At 44.8% G+C, this 18,309-nt stretch overlaps 1 protein-coding gene across 2 annotated transcripts in view; it reads right to left on the minus strand.

Annotated features, from left to right (window-relative positions):
* The window catches only part of LOC133507577 (integrin alpha-5-like), a 92,803-nt gene that overhangs the window by 6,401 nt on the left and 68,093 nt on the right, over positions 1 to 18,309 (minus strand). For both annotated transcript variants that reach the window (XM_061832769.1, XM_061832768.1), the window contains exons 25-29: positions 14,192 to 14,350; positions 14,000 to 14,104; positions 7,105 to 7,221; positions 564 to 665; positions 342 to 464 (exon numbers count right to left, since the gene is read on the minus strand). In XM_061832769.1, the coding sequence (XP_061688753.1) occupies positions 342 to 464; positions 564 to 665; positions 7,105 to 7,221; positions 14,000 to 14,104; positions 14,192 to 14,350 (606 nt within the window). The remainder of the gene's footprint in view (positions 1 to 341; positions 465 to 563; positions 666 to 7,104; positions 7,222 to 13,999; positions 14,105 to 14,191; positions 14,351 to 18,309) is intronic.

The raw sequence follows: 18,309 nt of genomic DNA on the forward strand, positions 1-18,309 counted from the left end.
TAATGGAACAAGCCGAAAGGAAAAGATGTAGAAGAGAGGCCACTTAAAGTGAAAATGTTTTAGGCGAGGGAGCACAGTCATTCAAACCCCTAAATTCAAAATAAGGTTAGTTTTCAATGTTTTAAAATCAAAGCATTTTAACAATATTCTTGATGAGCCTTGAAGTGGCAGATAATAGGAAACATGATAATTATAAATACATTCTGTCAGAGCACAAATGTCTGTCATGACTGTGATCTTGAAATTCGAGTCGAAAAAAAAAAACGCAATTGAAAGTGTCAAGGGGTTTGGGCTCCTTAATTAAAAACATTTATTCCCACATATGATTTGTAAGATTTTACCTTGTACAGCAGATATATGAGCAGTGAGAGTAAAAGCAGCCCAGCAAGAACAGCAAGGATGATGATCCACACAGGAACATAGAATAAGCTGTCTGCTTTATTCCACAATACAGCTGTCAACACCTGAACAACAGAAAGCCATCACAATTTCACTGATGTCTCAACAAATTAACAATGAACAATGTCACAGCAGGATGAAATGATGCTGGCAAAATGACTAACCTTTTTCAATCCAGATTGTTTGGATTTTGGAGGAATGGAGTAGGGCATCTTGTCGACAACAAACTGAACAGAACACTCCAAAACAAACTGTTTGTAAGCACTCTGATGACAAGGAGAACAAAAAAGATGCACATGAAAATCTAAACTATGCTGTATACCAGGGGTTGGGAACCTATGGCTCGCGAGCCATACCTGGCTCTTTTGATGGTTGTGTATGGCTCGCGATCCATACCTGGCTCTTTTGATGGTCGCGTATGGCTCGCATCGACCTCTTAATGACTTACTGTTTACAGTATGTCATTTCTGTCGCTTGGGCAATGGATATGAGGCAGAGACAGTTTGTCCTAGTGGGGGTTGCTGTAGTTTACTGTCCAATATGGAAGTGTGTGTGGGCAGGCACAGAAAGGTTGAAGGCAGATCAGGTGGAAATTAATTGTGGAAACACTTTTAACAAAGGTGGCTAAAAGAAAAAGAGAAGAGAACTACAGTAACTGAGTTTTCAGCAAGAATGGACAAAAGAATTCGCCTTTGTAGAGAAAGAAGCTTCCTTTGTGTCTGATTTATAATGTTGACGCATAACCAATGTAATGTCCAGGTGGCGCGGCTTCCTCCCAGATTCCAAATGTAAGCATACTAAGCCATCCGGAGACTAAATCAGGGCTGCCCAGAGTTTTTTTACCCCAAGTTGTACTTTTCAAGCAGCCAGCCTCTCAAGAGCTACCCATCACGGTGGTGGGTTGTGTGTGTGTGTTGGGATGATGCTCCCAATGTTATGTTATTCATGTTATGTGTTATATTATACTATATATATATATATTATATATATATATATTTAAAATACAGAATACATAAAATACAGAATTAGCCGTTGTGCAGTGTATTGTCTGTGCTTTCATCCTGGATCAGGCTGTGCCAAGGTGGAATTTTAAAATTACACAACAACTCATCCTGCACTTTCTACCTTACCCACTCGAAAAGAGAAAATCTTTTCCAGTTTTTCTTCGATGATTCACATACTCTGACAGTCATTGCACCTTAAAACAACAGCATTTCTTTTTTTATCTTTCGCCATTAATATTAAAAGTAAACATAAGCAGCATATGTAGCTCGTCTTTCCTCTATGTTGCCCAGAATGTGTTGCATACTAAAGCAGCACTGGTGGACACTGTCATTATAAAACACATTGATGGGTTGCATAAGTACTGTAACATTTGTAATTATGAGTGTACGACTTTAAGAGCGGGTATTGGGGGCGGATGTAAGGTAAACTTGGAAAAAGAAAGTGTCGTTGTTAGAGAAAGTTCCGTGTGCTGCCTAAAAGAAAACAGTGGCTTCTTTTCATTGTTTTACAGTATGTACAGTGAAGAAAAGAAGTATTTAATCACCCTGCTATATTGCAAGTTCTCACACTTAGAAATCATGGAGCAGGGTCTGAAATGTTCATCGTAGGTGCATGTCCTCTGTGAGAAATATAATCTAAAAAGAAAAATCCAGAAATCACAATATATAATTTTTTTCAACAATTTATTTGTGTGATACAGCTGCAAATAAGTATTTGAACACCTTAGAAAACCAATGACAATATTTGGGACAGTAAGCTTTGTTTGCAAATACAGAGATCAAACGTTTCCTGTGGTTGTTCACCAGGTTTGCACACACTGCAGGAGGGATTTTGGCCCAGTCCTCCACACATATCTTCTCTAGACCAGACATGTTTCTAGGCTGTCGCCGAGAAACACATAGTTTCAGCTCCCTCCAAACATTTTCTACAGTGTTTAGGTCTGGGGACTGGCTAGGCCACGCCAGAACCTTCATATGCTCCTTACGGAGCCTCTCCTTGGTTTTCCTGGCTGTGTCCTTCGGGTATTTGTCATGTTGAAAGACCCAGCCACGACCCATCTTCAATGCTCTGACTGAGGGAAAGAGGTTGTTCCATGAAATCTCAAAATAAATGGCCACGGTCATCCTGTCCTTAATACAGTGCAGTCGTCCTCTCCCATGTGCAGAAAATCACCCCCAAAGCATGATGCTACCACCCCCATGCTTCACAGTAGGCATGGTGTTCTTTTGATGGAACTCATCACTTGTCTTCCTCCACCTGGTTCGTGGAATTATGACCAAAAAGTTCCATTTTGGTCTTATCTGACCACAAAATTTTCTCCCATGATTCCTCTGCATCATCCAAATGGTCATTGGCAAACATAATGCGGGCCTTGACATGTCCTGGTTTAAGCAGGGGAACCTTGCATGCCATGCATGATTTTAAACCATGACGTCTTAGTGTATTACCAACTGTCACCTTGGAAACGGTGGTCCAGCTCTTAGTCATTGACTAAATCATGTTGTGTAGTCCTGGCCTGATTGCTCACCTTTCTAAGGATCATTGAGACTCCACGATGTGATATCTTGCATGGGCCTCTACTCTGATTGAGATTGACCGTCATGTTTAGCTTCTTCTATTTTCTAATGATTGCTCCAACAATGGACATTTTTCACCAAGCTGCTTGGCAATTTCTCTGTAGCCCTTTCCAGCCGTATGGAGTTGTACAGTTTTGTCTCGTGTGTCTTTGGACAGCTCTTTGGTCTTGGTCATGTTACAAGTTTGAGTCTTACTGATTGTATGGGGTGGACAAGTGTCTTTATGCAGCTAACGACCTCACACAGGTGCATCTGATTCAGGATAATACATGGAGTGGAGGTGGACTTTTAAAGGTGGACTAACAGGTCTTTGAGGGTCAGAATTCTAGGTGATGGACAGGTGTTACAATAGCCTTTTGCAGCTGTATCACACAAATAAATCATTAAAAAAATCATACATTGTGGTTACTGAATTTTTCTTTTTAGATTATCTCTTTCACAGTGGACATGCACGTACGATGAAAATTTCAAACCCCTCCATAATTTCTAAGTGAGAGAATTTGCAATGTAGCAGGGTGTTCAAATACTTATTTTCTTCACTGTATGTGAATTGTGCCATTGGATGTAACAACCAGTCATCCCTCACTCATTGAATCACATTGCAAAATGCCACAAACTGAATAGCTGGATGTTATGCTTTCAATTTGCTTTGGATTTTTTTCCCGCGCAACAGAGAATATCTGCAAAGAGACTGCATCAATGGTGCACAATTGTGCACGCGCACAGTTTAGAGGGAACATTGGCTGTCGTTTCTTTCCTTTCTTTTTTCTTTTTTTTTGGCACGCCGTTCTGCGATTGACCAAGACTGCCTCCAATGCGATTGACGCATTGAGCACCCCTGCTCTAAATCATCCACTGGTGTGCATCTACATTAGGTGTGAATTGTTGTTTGTCAGTATGTGCAGTGTGATCCTCAACCAGTTGATGGATGGATAAATTTATAGGGAAGTGCTATTCAAGAATAAGTGTACAGGTAGTCCTTTTTAGATTACTATTACTATTAGTGTACTTTTTCTATCTGGAACTACAAAAGCAGAATAGCGGAAAGATTTGAGTCTACATTCTACAACAGACCTGGTGCAAATGTATTTTGGGTAAATTAAATTACCACTTTAAATTTGTAAGATATAAAATCGTATAAAAGACCACTCTCCATTGGGGTCTACATAACTTCATATGAACTCATGAAAAAAAATTGTAATGTTTTGCCATGGATGTGGGATAACAGGTACTTTTGCATTGACCATGGCATTTCCCATGCAGAATTACAGGCATTCTGGTTGTGCATTTATAATGACAATGTGTAATTATTTTCTCGATCCACATATTTGTTCATCTGTTGAAGATGTCTTATTTTTGTAATCGCCTGAAGCTTGATCAGAACATAGCATGCCTCTTGTGTTTGTGTTGTTACAATTGTTGTCCGCTATCAGATTAGGGTAGGACTAAATGGAATGGTCCATAAATGGTTTAGGTCCTACCTGGAGGAAAGAAGCTACTTTGTAACAATTGACCCCTCCGTGGATATTGCGCAATCCGCGTCACTGACCAATCAGAGGCCAGAGATCTGCATAGACCAAAGCCCGTTTTTGCTCGCGCCATTTTCTCTGACAACATTGAATGGTCCAGTATAGGTTTAGTTAACGTTTTATCGCGTATTTGGGTTATTTCACAAAAAATATGGTTAAGAGGTGTAGTCACGGACTTTGTAATAGTGACGACAGGTATCCTGAAAGGCTAGTTGGTGGAGTTCGATTCGTACCCTTTCCAAAACCGAAGACCCAGTACGAAAAATGCCTTCGATGGATCAAACTTTGTGGAAGACCGCATCATCAACTAAATCCATCTAATATCAACCGGAACACATATGTTTGCACGAAGACATGCCCTATATTTGATTTTCAATAGATGTCTCGTATAAATGAATTCGAAGTTCTTCGCTAGCATAACATTGCTGCGTGTGAACGATTGCCACACTTATTCTTTGTTGAGCGATATTTAGCGATGATCGGACTGCACAAACGTATTGATTTCTTGCTGGCTCGCGGCCAGAAGCTTAACCAGACCGTGTTTGCACGAAGATATGCCCTAAATTTGATTTTTAATACACGTCTCGTATAAATGAATGAGACGTTCTGCGCTAGCATAACATTGCTACGTGCGAACGATTGAATGAAATCAGAAGCATGGCGTCTCTCTCAGTTAAGAATGTATTGTATTTAGAATCTATAATATATCATTGATTTGAATGAAATCAGAAGCATAGAGTCTGTCTCAGTTAAGAATGTATTGTATTGTATTTGCCATTTTTACTGTTTGTCTTACGTCAGGGCACGTGGCGTGACGTCACTTCAGGAGGCGTGGTTAAGTGCCCTGTACGGAGGGGTCAATTGGCACTCAGCAATCTCAACAAATGGCAATGACCTATGGGGTCTCTCAAGGGTCAGTTCTTGGACCCCTTCAGTTCAGCCTGTATATCCTACCCTTGGGCCAAATTTTTTAAAACTTTAATTTTGACTATCATAGCTAGATGACACACAGTTATATTTATCAGTGTCTTCACATGACTACAGTGCAATTGAGGTGTTGTGCCACTGTCTTGAGCAGATGAATTATTAAAGAGAATTGCTGTTAGTAAATACCTGGTCTCACTAGCTTTAAAAAGCAAAGAAAGAGTTCAAAACCTTAGTGTTCTGATATATTCCGACCTAACTTTCCACTGTCATATCAAATCAATCACAAAAACTTCTGACGAGACTGACCAAAAAGAGCATTAAACAGCTGCAGTTCATTCAGAATGCTGCAGCTCAGGTTCTGACCAGAACAAAGAGGTTAGAACAAACAGTGTAACTCCAATCCTGAAATCCTTACACAGGCTTCCTGTCAGCTTTAAAATGGATTTTGAAGTTCTGTTGCTCGTTTATAAATCAGTAAATGGTTTAGGTCGTGAATACATGAAACAAATGGTTATGAATACACACAAATATAACAAATATAATATATATTATCCATCCATCCATTTTCTTAGCCGCTGATCCTCACGAGGCTCACAGGAGTGCTGGAGCCTATCCCAGCTGTCAACGGGCAGGAGGCAGGGCATACCCTGAACTGATTGCCAGCTAATCGCAGGGCACATCGAGACCCTAACCAAATAGCCACACTCACAATCACACCTAGGGGCAATTTAGCGTGTCAAATTAATGTTGCATGTTTTTGGGATGCAGGAGGAAAACCGGAATGCCCGGAGGAAACGCACGCAGGCACGGGGAGAACATGCAAAATCCACACAGGCGGGGCCAAGATCGAACCGAACGAAATATAAACAGTAGAGCTCAGATATCGACTGACTCAAGTCAAATCGTGGAGCCCAGAATCCAAAGCAAAAATGGCGAAGCAGCATTTAGCTATTATGCTGCAAAAAAAAAAATGGATGTTTACAACAGAGGTGATGTTCGCCCCAAGTGTGAATGTTTTTAAATCCAGGTGAAAAACTCTTCTTTTTTCTCATGCTTTTTTGAGAATTTCCACTTTTAAAGATTTTTCTTGCACTGTATGCCATTTTTGTAATCTTATTTTTCATTTTTAATATCCAATTTGTAATTTTGATTATTTTTTTCCTGTTTTAAATGTGTTATTTATTTGAATTGAAATCCATTAACTCATGTAAAGCACATTGAGCTACCTCGCTAACCTTTGTGTTAGGGAGAGGCTGGTTGTCCTTTTTCCCATTTTGTTTTACAGTGTTGTGACACAATTGTGAACATGTTGTGTATCAGTATTATTCTGCCGCTCTAATTTCTCTGTGGCATTGGTGAGTCGGGGCTGGTTCCCTGACTGACGGTACACTGATTCTGTGACGTGTCTCACAAACTCAATTTCCTGTTGAGGAAAATATTGATGTTTAAGATGTTTCGTAAGCATGAAAAAAGAACTAAAAATTTAAAAAAAAAAACAAAAAAACTATAGGTATGCTGATATGATAGTGGTGCATTACATCAAAGGTGATCGTTCACATTCTCCACCAAAGGGCAGTACAAGCAGGCTTTGGGTTTTCCTCATACTGTAGTTTGTTCAAATGAAGGTATACAATTAGCTTACCCTGCTGAGGAAATTGTACACTCACCTTAAGGAAAGTTTCTGCCCAAAGTCTGGAGTGAATGGTCAAGATAACACTGGCTCCTCTCTCCAGCAGTCCAATGTTACACTCGAGCTGCCAGCACTCCACAGTTGGGGAGCATGTCTGAGAAGGCACAAAGAACAAAGTTTATGTGCCACTCAACAATAACATATTGTATTTATTTTGTCACATAAGTGAATGACTTCCTTGGCTTTTTATCACAACTGAATTATGAAAGTATGTTTTTTCACTTTGGTGGGATCTTTAATTGGGTTGAACAAAATAACAGACAAAGAGTCTAAAAACAGATGTGATGTAAGCTGTGTGTCAGGAACGGGACTCGAGGGACCCAAATGCACGACTCGGGTGACAGCCAAGCGGTAAGGAGAAACTCTTTATTCGTTCCAGAGTCGGTAAGCGGGGAGTAAGTCAGCACAAACAGCAGGAAAAGGAGCAACAGGCTTACAGGGTAGCTCGGGAGACAGGCGTTGGTCGGTACACAGGAGGTTGGCGTCAGGAATGCGGAAGTGCGGGAACGAGGCAACGATCTGGCGAAGACAACTCGTCACTTGAGTCCTATTAGCACCAGGGTTAATCAGCCGAGATGAGGCGCAGGTGTGCGCCTCCTAATCATCGTCGGTCTGCTGGGACACGCCCAGCCGGGCTGGAACGGCAGAGCCATGACAGTACCCCCAGCGCCCCCCCAACGGCCAGCTTCAGGATGGGCCGTGTGGAAGTCACTGATGAGGGTGGGGTCAACAATGAAGCGGGAGGGGATCCAGGAATGCTCCTCCAGGCCATACCCCTCCCAATCCACCAGGTACTGGACGCCCCTGCCTCTGCGACGAGAAGACAGCAGACGGCGCACAGAGTACACAAGCCCACCGTCTACCATGCGGAGAGGCGGAGGAGGCTTGACCAGAGGAACCAGTGGTGACGGACGGGTTGGACGGAGCATGTTCACATGGAAGGTGGGGTGGACCCTCATCGACCTGGGGAGCTTCAACAACACAGCGACAGGGTTGATGACCTTGCTGACGGGGAACGGACCAACGAACATGGGAGCAAGCTTGCACGATTCCGTCCGCAGCAGAAGATCCTTTGTGGACAACCACACACATTGTCCCATCTTGAACGTCGTTGCCCTTCTCCTCTTGAGATCCCCTGTGGACTTGTAGGAGCTGCCCATGCGCGCCAGTGTCTTGCGAGCTGCCTCCCAGGTCCGCTTGCAGCGTCTCACCACCGCCAGAGCAGACGGCACCGCGGAGTCTGTGGCCATCGATGGAAATAGAGAGGGAGGATAACCGTGTACTACGTGGAAAGGAGCCATACCTGTGGAGGCAAAGGGCAGGAAGTTGTGAGCATATTCCACCCATCTGAGGTGCTGGCTCCATGTGCTGTGGTCACGAGACACCAAGCAGCGAAGGCCAGTTTCCAGGTCTTGGTTAATCCTCTCTGACCGTTGAACTCCGGGTGATGGCCTGGCGTCAGGCTCGCCATAACACCAATGAGGGTGCAGAACTCCTTCCAAAAATGGGAAACAAACTGTGGACCCCTGTCTGAGACGATGTCTACTGGCAGCCCGTGGTAGCGGACGACCTCGTCCAGCAGCAGCTGGGCCGTTTGCTTGGCGGACGGGATCTTTGGGGCCGGCACGAAATGGACCATCTTGGTCCAGGGGTGTCCAAACTTTTTGCAAAGAGGGCCAGATTTGGTAAGGTGAAAATGTGTGGGGGCTGACTATTTAGCCTGACATTCTTTGAACCATTAACATTAAATACAAATTAACTTTTTGGGATTTTTTTTAATTTAATTACAAATGGCATACTTTTACTTTTACATTTTTTTTTACATTTAGGTTTTTACCGAAATCACAAACCACAAAAAATTAAGAAAACTATAAAGGATATCTAAGTTCATGTGAAACATTACATATTATTCACTATTATATGCTCACTGTAGGAAAAGTGCTGAAAACAAAACAATGATCACTGCATATTCAAACTGTGATTTTGACCATCACAAAAAAATTCGTAGCTTGCCTTTGTGGCATTTTCATTTGACTCACGGACTCTTGTGAAAAAGCTTTGCTGTGCCGTTAAAACAGCTTCCAGTTGCTTCACTTTTTCACCGCGTTTGTTCCCAGTTAGCTTGTCGTAGCTAGCATGTTTCGTCTGGTAGTGCCTCTTGATGTTGAATTCCTTGAAAACAGCCACAGTCTCTTGGCAAATTAGGCAGACACAGTTGTTTCGTATTTCAGTGAAAAAATACTCAAATTTCCACTTGTCCTGGAAGCGGCGGCCCTCGCGGTCAACTTTCCTTTTTTTGTTTACAGACGCCATGTTAGAAATGGGCTGGGCTGAAACGATCACGCAAGGTCAAGGGTCACGGTGGCCAGAGTGCGGCCACAGGGCTACTGCCATCTTCTGGTGAAATGAAAAATATGAAAAATAGCTTTTTGTACACATGTATTTTATACTGTGGTCAACAGTGCTGGCGGGCCGCATATTATTGATTTCATGATAGAGGCCGCGGGCCGGTAAAAATTTGTCCATGGGCCGCAATTGGCCCGGGGGCCGGACTTTGGACATGTCTGATCTTGGAGAAACGGTCGACAATGGAGAGCACCACCGTGTTCCACTGGGAAGGAGGTAGCCCGGTGACGAAATCCACGGAGATATGTGACCAGGGGTGTGAGGGAATCGGCAGTGGCCGCAACTCCCCCATTGGTCGCAGACAGGAAGTCTTGTTGGCCATGCATACCGGGCAGGCGTTGACGTAATCCCTCATGTCCCTACCCAGGTTTGGCCACCAGAACCGCTACTCGACGACAGAGCGGGTCTTGGTCATGCCCTGGTGGCAGACAGTCTTGTTGGTGTGCGCCCAGTCGATGACGTCCCCCCGTAGTGACGGGACCACGAACAAGCGGCCGGGAGGACATCCAGCTGGACCTGGAGTGTCCCTCAATGCCTCCTTCACTCGTGTCTCGATTGCCCAGGTGAACCCGGACACGAAGCAGGCCTCTGGAAGGATTGGGACGCTCGTGGATCCGCAAGAGTGCATGGGGCTTGCCGTTCTTCGAGCCTGGGCGGGAGGACAAAGTGAAGTGGAAACTTGTGGAAAAGAGTGCCCACCTGGCCTGGCGGGCATTTAGCCACTTCGCGGTTCTCAGATATTCCAACTTTTTATGGTCGGTGAGAACCACGAACGGCACTTGCGACCCCTCCAGCCAATGTGCCACTCTTCCATCGCTGTCTTGACCGCCAGCAGTTCGCGGTCACCCACGTTGTAGTTATGCTCAGCCGGGGTCAGTGTTTTTGAAAGGAAGGCGCACGGGTGAATCCTACCGTCCTTTGCGCACCTCTGGGATAGAATCGCTCCTATCCCAGAGTCCGATGAGTCAACCTCGACCACAAACTGCCGGTCCGGGTCCGGCATCATGAGGATCGGTGTGGTGGTAAAGCTTGCCTTGAGTCTTTACAAAGAAGAACCCTGCACCAACTGGTGAAGAAGACGGAGGAATGAGCCCTGCTGCCAGTGACTCCTCGACGTATTTCTTCGTGGCCTGGTGGTCTGGCCATGTCAAAGAAAACAACCTCCCTCGAGGGGGGGAGGTGCTGGGCAGGAGCTCAATGGCCCAATCATACGGGCGGTGCGGCGGCACGGATCTAGCTTTTCTTTCCTCCTGTTTCCTCCACCTCCTTGAGATCCAGATAACAGGGGGGCACCGCGGCTAACTCCGGTGCGGTGCCTGGCTCTTTAAATTCCGCGGGCACGACTTGAATCCTCCCCTCCTCACGAACAATGAAACACCGCTTGCGGCAATCCTCGCCCCACGCCCTGACTTGGCCCGTGGGCCAGTCAATATGTGGGTTGTGCTCCTTGAGCCACGGACTCCCCAGGATGATATTGCTGCTCCGCGAGTTGAAGACGTGGAAGCTAATTCGTTCTGTGTGGGCGTCGGGAAATACCATCCCTAAGGTTTGCGTGCGGAGCGTCACTCGGCAGAGGAATTTCCCGTTCACTGCGTAAGCATTGTGGAACCACTGCGTCGGAAAGATAGCCTCGACCACGCAGGGGTTGATCAAATTCGCATCAGAGCCAGAGTATGAATGCTGTCACGGTACACGAACGACCCTCCTTGCGTAGGGTGACTTGGAGAAGCGCCCGACTTGATTCCGCCGCGCTATATCGCACACTCACCGGGGTAGTGATCCTGAGGCCGGGGCACTTTGGTCTGTTCGGGCAATGGGCAATTAAGTGCCCCAAGCGGCCGCAGTAAAAGCAGCGTCCCTCCCGTCGCAGGCGCTCCTGTGCCGGACCGTCAAGAACCTCCACTCGTATGGGCTCCATCACGGGAGTGAGCATAGGTGGCAGGGAAGTGGGTGGAACGGACGCCCCCGTCTCTCCTCAAACCAGCGCGTCCATTTGTCCCTGGATGGCAAGTCTTTAGTCGACTTTGAGCGCCAGCGCGATGAGTGCATCCAACGAGGTAGGAAGATCCACGGCAATGAGGAGACCGGGGATCTGCGGGGAGAGCCCCTGGAAGAAGGCGTCAAGAAGGGCGTCCTCGTTCCATCGGCTCTCAGCTGCCTGGATACGGAACTCGATGGTGTAGTTGGAAATGCGGCGCTGTCCCTGGCGTAACATCATCAGCGACGCCACTGCCTCGCGCTCCGGCGCAACGTACTGGAAGACCTGCATTATGGCGCAGACGAAGGCCGTCCAAGAGCGACACGTCACCGAGTTGCGACTCCACTCCACCGTGGCCCACGCCTCCGCTCTTCCCGTCATGTAGGAGATGACGAAGGCGATCCGGGAGCGGTCCGTCGGGAAGGCGGACGACTGTAGCTCGAAGTGGAGGTCACACTGAGCAAGGAAGGATCTGACGTTCCCTGAGTCGCCAGAGAAATGTTTGGGTCGGGAGAGAGGTGTTACGCCGGTACGCTGAATCTCCGCAGCGGGCGGGGCAGACGGAGTGAGCTGGACCGGAGTAGCAGCCGAAATGGCCGCCGCCGGCGTAGTAGCAGTGCTAGCCTGAGAGGCTAGCCATGCCTCCAGCCGGGCACAAAAATATCAAGGAGACTCCGGTTCATCTCCTGGAGGGCAGCCTCCTGCTCAGCCAGCCGTCTGCTCTGAAACTGTAACGAGCGGCGGTGGTATCGGTATCGGCCGGGTCCATGTTATGGCCAGATCGTTCTGTCACAAACGGGACTCGAGGGCGGACCCAAATGCACAACTCGGGTGACAAGCAAGCGGTGAGGAGAAAGTCTTTATTTGTTCCAGAGTCGGTAACTGGGGAGTCAGTCAGCACAAACAGCAGGAACAGGAGCGACAGGCTTACAGGGTAGGTAGGGAGACAGGTGTTGGTCGGTATACGGGAGGTTGGCATCAGGAATGCGGAAGTGCGGGAACGAGGCATGCGAGGGAACGATCTGGCGAAGACCAGTCGTCCCCTGTGTCCTATAATTACCAGGGTTAATCAGCCGAGATGAGGCGCAGGTGTGCGCCTCCTAATCATCGTCGGTCTGCTGGGACACGTCCAGCCGGGCTGGAATGGCAGGGCCATGACACTGCGCAACAAACAGCCCAGTAAACCACAAACATAATTAAGTTCCTCTTGTAAACACAGAAGACAGTAGCCCATGTGGACCAGGGATTATTATATTCCCCATTCCTCAGTTAATTGCAATGATCTCTCAATACTTGGCACGCACAGAAGCTTTGAACTGGTCCTCTTGCAGTCTTGCAGGGGGCTCAACTATTTATTTAAGTTAAAATCCATCCATCCATCCATCCATCCATCCAATTTCTTAGACCCTTATTCTCACGAGGGTCGCAGGAGTGCTGGAGCCTACCCCAGCTGTCAACAGGCAGGAGGCAGGGTACTTGCTGAACTGGTTGCCAGCCAATCTTAGGGCAGATCAAGACAAACAGCCGCACTCACAATCACAGCTCAGGGGAATTTAGAGTGTCCACTTAATGCTGCATGTTATTAGGATGTGGGAGGTACCCGGAGTGCCCGGAGAAAACTCACGCAGGCATGGGGTCAACATGCAATCTCCACACAGGAGGGCTGGGTTTGAACCTGGGTCCTCAGAAATATGAGGCCAACGTTTTCCACCTACTCCACCGTGTCGCCATTATATACGTATATACTAAATAGTTTTATTAGCTCTACCTTGAGCAGCACGTGTGGCATAATTAAACATAAAACACAATGGGCCCCATTTTCCTATATTGGGCAAATTCAGTGTAGCACAAAAATATTTAATGCAAGCCTACTTGCCTTAGCTAATTTGGCAGACCAGTCTCCACTAAGATGGACGTACTGGCACAGCCAAGGTGTGTCCTTTGGTTTCCTGGCCACTGTATTGAGAATTTGGTGGTGGAATGTTGGTCTAAACTTACCTGTAAGACCAACTCTCACTATTGGTGCACAAATGTAACACAGTTGGAGCAATGGCAGCTAGAAACAGCTTGAACATATACGGTGGATGATAGAGCTCACCCATAGTAATAACCAGCTCTCTATTACCGTTTCCCACATCTGCTAAACAGACCCCAATATCTTTAGTTTGTCTTACTACAGCCCTTGGAGGATTTAAGGTAAATGAAATGACTGCAGATAGTCATGTCATTATCCAAGCTGCTTAAACTCACAAGGGTTGCGGGAAAGCTGGAGCCTATCACAGCTAGCTTCAGGTGAAAGGCATACAACACCCTGAACTGGTCGCCAGTCAGTTGCAGGACAGATTATCGACACCATCACTGAGTGGGAATCGATCTCACACTGACTGCACCAAAGGCAGGCGTGTGTACCACTACACAATCAGTGACTCTATAGGAAATAGTTTCCCCACCTTTAAAGGGTTACATAATAAATTCATTTTATAATTACCAAGTTTCCTTTTCCAGTCATGGGTCCTTTGGCCTCCCTCTTCTGGATATGATGTTCCAAGCTGGACTTCAGAGTTGAGGGACTTCTTGGAGCTGAAGACTGAAGCTGAGTGCATGAATAAATGAGTCATCAGCAGACACAGGAAAGGATGAATACAGTAGTTCAACTCCGAGGTATACATCTATTCCTGACCTTGTGTTTCAGAGCATTCAGGACATGTTTGGAGGAGCATCTGAGTGGCCCCTCAGTGGCCACTTCCACAGGGTAGAGGAAGTCGTGACCTTGAGCCCTCAGAGGACATCTCACTTCTAATGTTGACTGACTTATTGTACTAGGGCCATTGTTGACAAACTGAGAATGAGAAAATCAGTTTGAAATTGTATGCATGTGAGCATTATTACCAATTCTAAGGTTTCAGATTCAGACTATCATAGTTTCCCTCTAAAAGTAGTGGAAACGGGGAGCTCAGTTCATCACATTTAGGCCAAACACTGAAAACATTGTGGGTTTGACATCAAAAGATAAAAATGAGACAAGAGATCAACATTTTAGCTCCAATTTTGAAACATTTAAATAGGGATCTGACATTGCCTTTTGTTTGAACCATGACATTTTTCATTTCAACAAAAGTGTTGGAACACATGACCTCCACCACCACTGAAAGGTATGAAATTGAATCATCCAAGAAAAAATTGGAACCCCAAACATTAATAGTTGGTGATGAATCCATCAAGTATGCTTTTGCAGTGAAAAGAACACCAAAGTACTGTGTTTTACGAATGACACGGTGTCAGATATCTCTCAAAATATCCTAGTGTTCACTGCTCAGCATCCAACTGTGAAATCTGTCAATCGGAGGAACAAGAGATAAGGTGAGACAAGATGCACACAGATTCATTTGCGTCATCCAAACAATCTGATGAGCAAATGACAAATGGAATGTGCCAGCACTTTCGATCCCCCCCATCTCTTCTTGGCTCATTGGAGCCATCCATACCTCAGAATCTCCCCTCTATGACCACAACAACCATACAATCCGCAGTAGATGTTGGCTCCCCCTCTCCCAGCCTGAATGCAATGTTTGGTCTGATGGATAGGATGAAGACTATTGTCAACGATAGAGTCCAGCCCATACCACGCCAAGATCTTCCTCCCATCTCCCCTCGCCTGAAACCACCGTCCACTCAGAAGTGAAAGGCCCCTCCTTCACCCATGAAGACTATCTGAAAATCTGACTGATATTTAGCGGGTCTTTTCCAGAATAACTCAGACCCCTATGGAGATCAGGCATTTTTCATCCCTGTAATTTCAAGGGACAGAAAGTTGGTCAAAAAGATATGACACCAAAAAAGTAGAACTTCCAACTTAGTAAGGATAAAATTCAAGTCTATCGAACCATTCTCTCCAGCCATCTCTGCGAGACTTGCTCTTTTTAATATAAGGTCATTGGGTAACAAATCAATGTTTATCAATGACATCATTACAGCGTATGGTCTGGACTTTTTGTGATTAAATGAAACGTGGTTAACAGAAATTGGTTGTAATACCATTTTAAATGAGGAAACACCAGCAGATTTTAATTTTATGAACAAGTGCCGTACAGGTGGTGGTATTTCTGTTATTTTTAAATCATTATTTCAAGGTAAAGAAATTATACTGAGTGATTTTAGCTCTTTTGAATAGCTGCATTTTTAGTTAAGGTTGAACCAAAGGTTATAATTTTAATCATTTATAGACATCCAAGATACAATGGAAAATTCATGGAGGATTTTTTATAACTGCTGTCAGTTATTTGTACTGAGTTCAACTATTTTGTCCGAACAGTGGACTTTAACATTGATGTTGACAATAACAGAAAAAACATCCAAAGAACTTTCTGCAAGACTAGACACGTTTGACCTCTCTCAACATATTAAGAGTCCAACTCACTCAAGGTCACACCTTAGACCTGGTCATCTCTGAGGATGTTGAAATTCTATCGATTGACATTAAGGATTTGGCTATTTCTGACCATTTTTGTGTATTTTTTAAATTACAGATTCTTCCAAAAGTTCAGACAACCTCTATCTCTCTTGGAAAAGGTACATAAATGAGAGTACTGTGACTATGCTTATTGAGACTGTGGCTGTGCCACAGACTGTAACTGCTGAGGCAGTTGATGAACTTTTGGACAATTTCACCTCGAAAAATCACAAATGCCATGAATGCTGTCGCTCCTGTTAAAACTAAGACCATCCTGAGGCGACCTAGACTACTGTGGAGGAGCACAATGATGGTCAAGAGATTTCAAGCGGAACGCAAGTGGAGAAAAACAAAACTCAAAATTGACTATGACCTCTACAGACAGTGTCTTTAACCAAGAGTTAGTTAGAGCTAGACAGCAACACTTTTCTGAAATCATCAGCAAGAACCTCAACAATGCTCGTCCTCTATTTGCTTTGGTTGACAAGCTTACAACCCCGCCGAATCAGATAGATTCAGAACTCGTAACAGCTGACAAATGCTTGTTCGTTATTTTAGTGAAAAAGTACAATCCATCAGGTCAAATGTCAGCACAAATCAGCAAAAAGATAGAATGATCTCACATCTGAAGCCCCCCAGAGAAAACTCTCTTAACTTGTCAGAATTTGATACAGTTGACCAAAAAACTGTCGAGAAAACTGTGCAGCACTTGAAACCGTCAACGAGCTGTCTCAACTCAATACCATCTGACTTTTTTAAAACTATTGTGAAGTCAGTGCTACCTGATTTGCAGCAAATGGAGATGACATATGGGGTCCCTCACAGGTCAGTTCTTGGGCCTCTCCTGTTCAGCCTGGAAATGCTACCCTTGGGTCAAATTATTCAAAACTTTAATTTTGAATACCATAGCAATGGAGATGACACACAGTTATATTTAGCAGTGTCTCCAGATGACTACAGTTCAACTGAGGTATTGTACCACTGTCTAAATCAGATAAATAACTGGATGAGCCAAAATGTTCTTAAACTAAATCACAACGAAACTGAGACAATTGTTTTTGGCAATAAAGAAAAGAGAATTGCTGTTGGTAAACACCTGGACCCTCTATCTTTAAAAACCAAAGACCAAATCAGAAACCTTGGTGTTCTGATTGATTCCGACCTGACTTTCAACAATTATGTCAAATCAATCACAAAAGCTGCCTTCTACCATCTGAAGAACATATCTAGAGTGAAGTATTTTATGTGTCAAGCAGACCAGGAAAAGGTCATCCATGCTTTTATGTCAAGTAGACTTGACTACTGTCATGGTCTTCTGACTGGACTCGCAAAAAAGTATTTAACAGCTGCAGCTCATTCAGAATGCTGCAGCTTGCGTTCTGACCAAAACAAAGTGGTCAGAACATAGAACTCTAATCCTGAAGTCCTTGCACTGGCTTCCAGTCAGCTTTAGAATAGATTTTAAAGTTCTGCTACTGGTGTATAAATCACTAAATGATGTAGGTCCTGAATACATGAAAGAAATGCTTATGGAATACAAACCCAGTAGAACTCTGAGATCAACCGACTCAGGTCAAATAGTGGAGCGCAGAGTCAAAAGCAAACATTTTGCATGGCGACAATATTGTGCCGTCTGTCCATCAAGGGATGCACAGGGGACGCATGGCCCAGTGCATCAGTCACGTGATCCAATGCAGCTGGGCGAACATGACAATATAAAGAAGCCTTTAGAGTCTTCAACTAACCTAAGAACCATGTTTTAGGAATGTGGCTAAAACCCACACAAGCATGGGCCGAACATGCCAACTCCACACAGGAACGCCAGAGCCTGGAAGGGGAACTCCAAACCTAAGTACTGTCAAGCAGATGTGCTAAAAACTTGTATAATATGGTGCTCATCTGAGACAAAAATCTGAAATTATGGATTGAAGAGACAAATATAAATAACATAATCTGTTCATGATCCTAAGGATACAAGTGAAGAATGGTGGAGCATCGGCTTTTTTTTTTTAACAACAATGAGGTTATTCAGCAGCAAGAAGTTGATGGTTTTGTGAGTTTCTGCAGACTTAAACTTGATAGAGCGTGCGTTTTGCCTACTACAGAGGAGACTGAAGGGAGTAACTACAATAACAGAAAACTGTAGCATCGCAAAAAAGAATGGACGTTTGATGATGTCAGTTATTGCTTAAATAACAATTCGTCTTACAGTCTTAATCTATTTTACATTGCTATACTATTTATACTACTACTGGAGGCCCCGTAGCTCAGTGGTTAGAGCACTGGTTTGGTAAACCAGGGGTTGTGAGTTCGTATCCCACTGGGGCCTCCACTCCCTGAGAAGGGTT

Source organism: Syngnathoides biaculeatus, chromosome 10 (assembly GCF_019802595.1).
Source record: "Syngnathoides biaculeatus isolate LvHL_M chromosome 10, ASM1980259v1, whole genome shotgun sequence".
Taxonomy (NCBI): domain Eukaryota; kingdom Metazoa; phylum Chordata; class Actinopteri; order Syngnathiformes; family Syngnathidae; genus Syngnathoides; species Syngnathoides biaculeatus.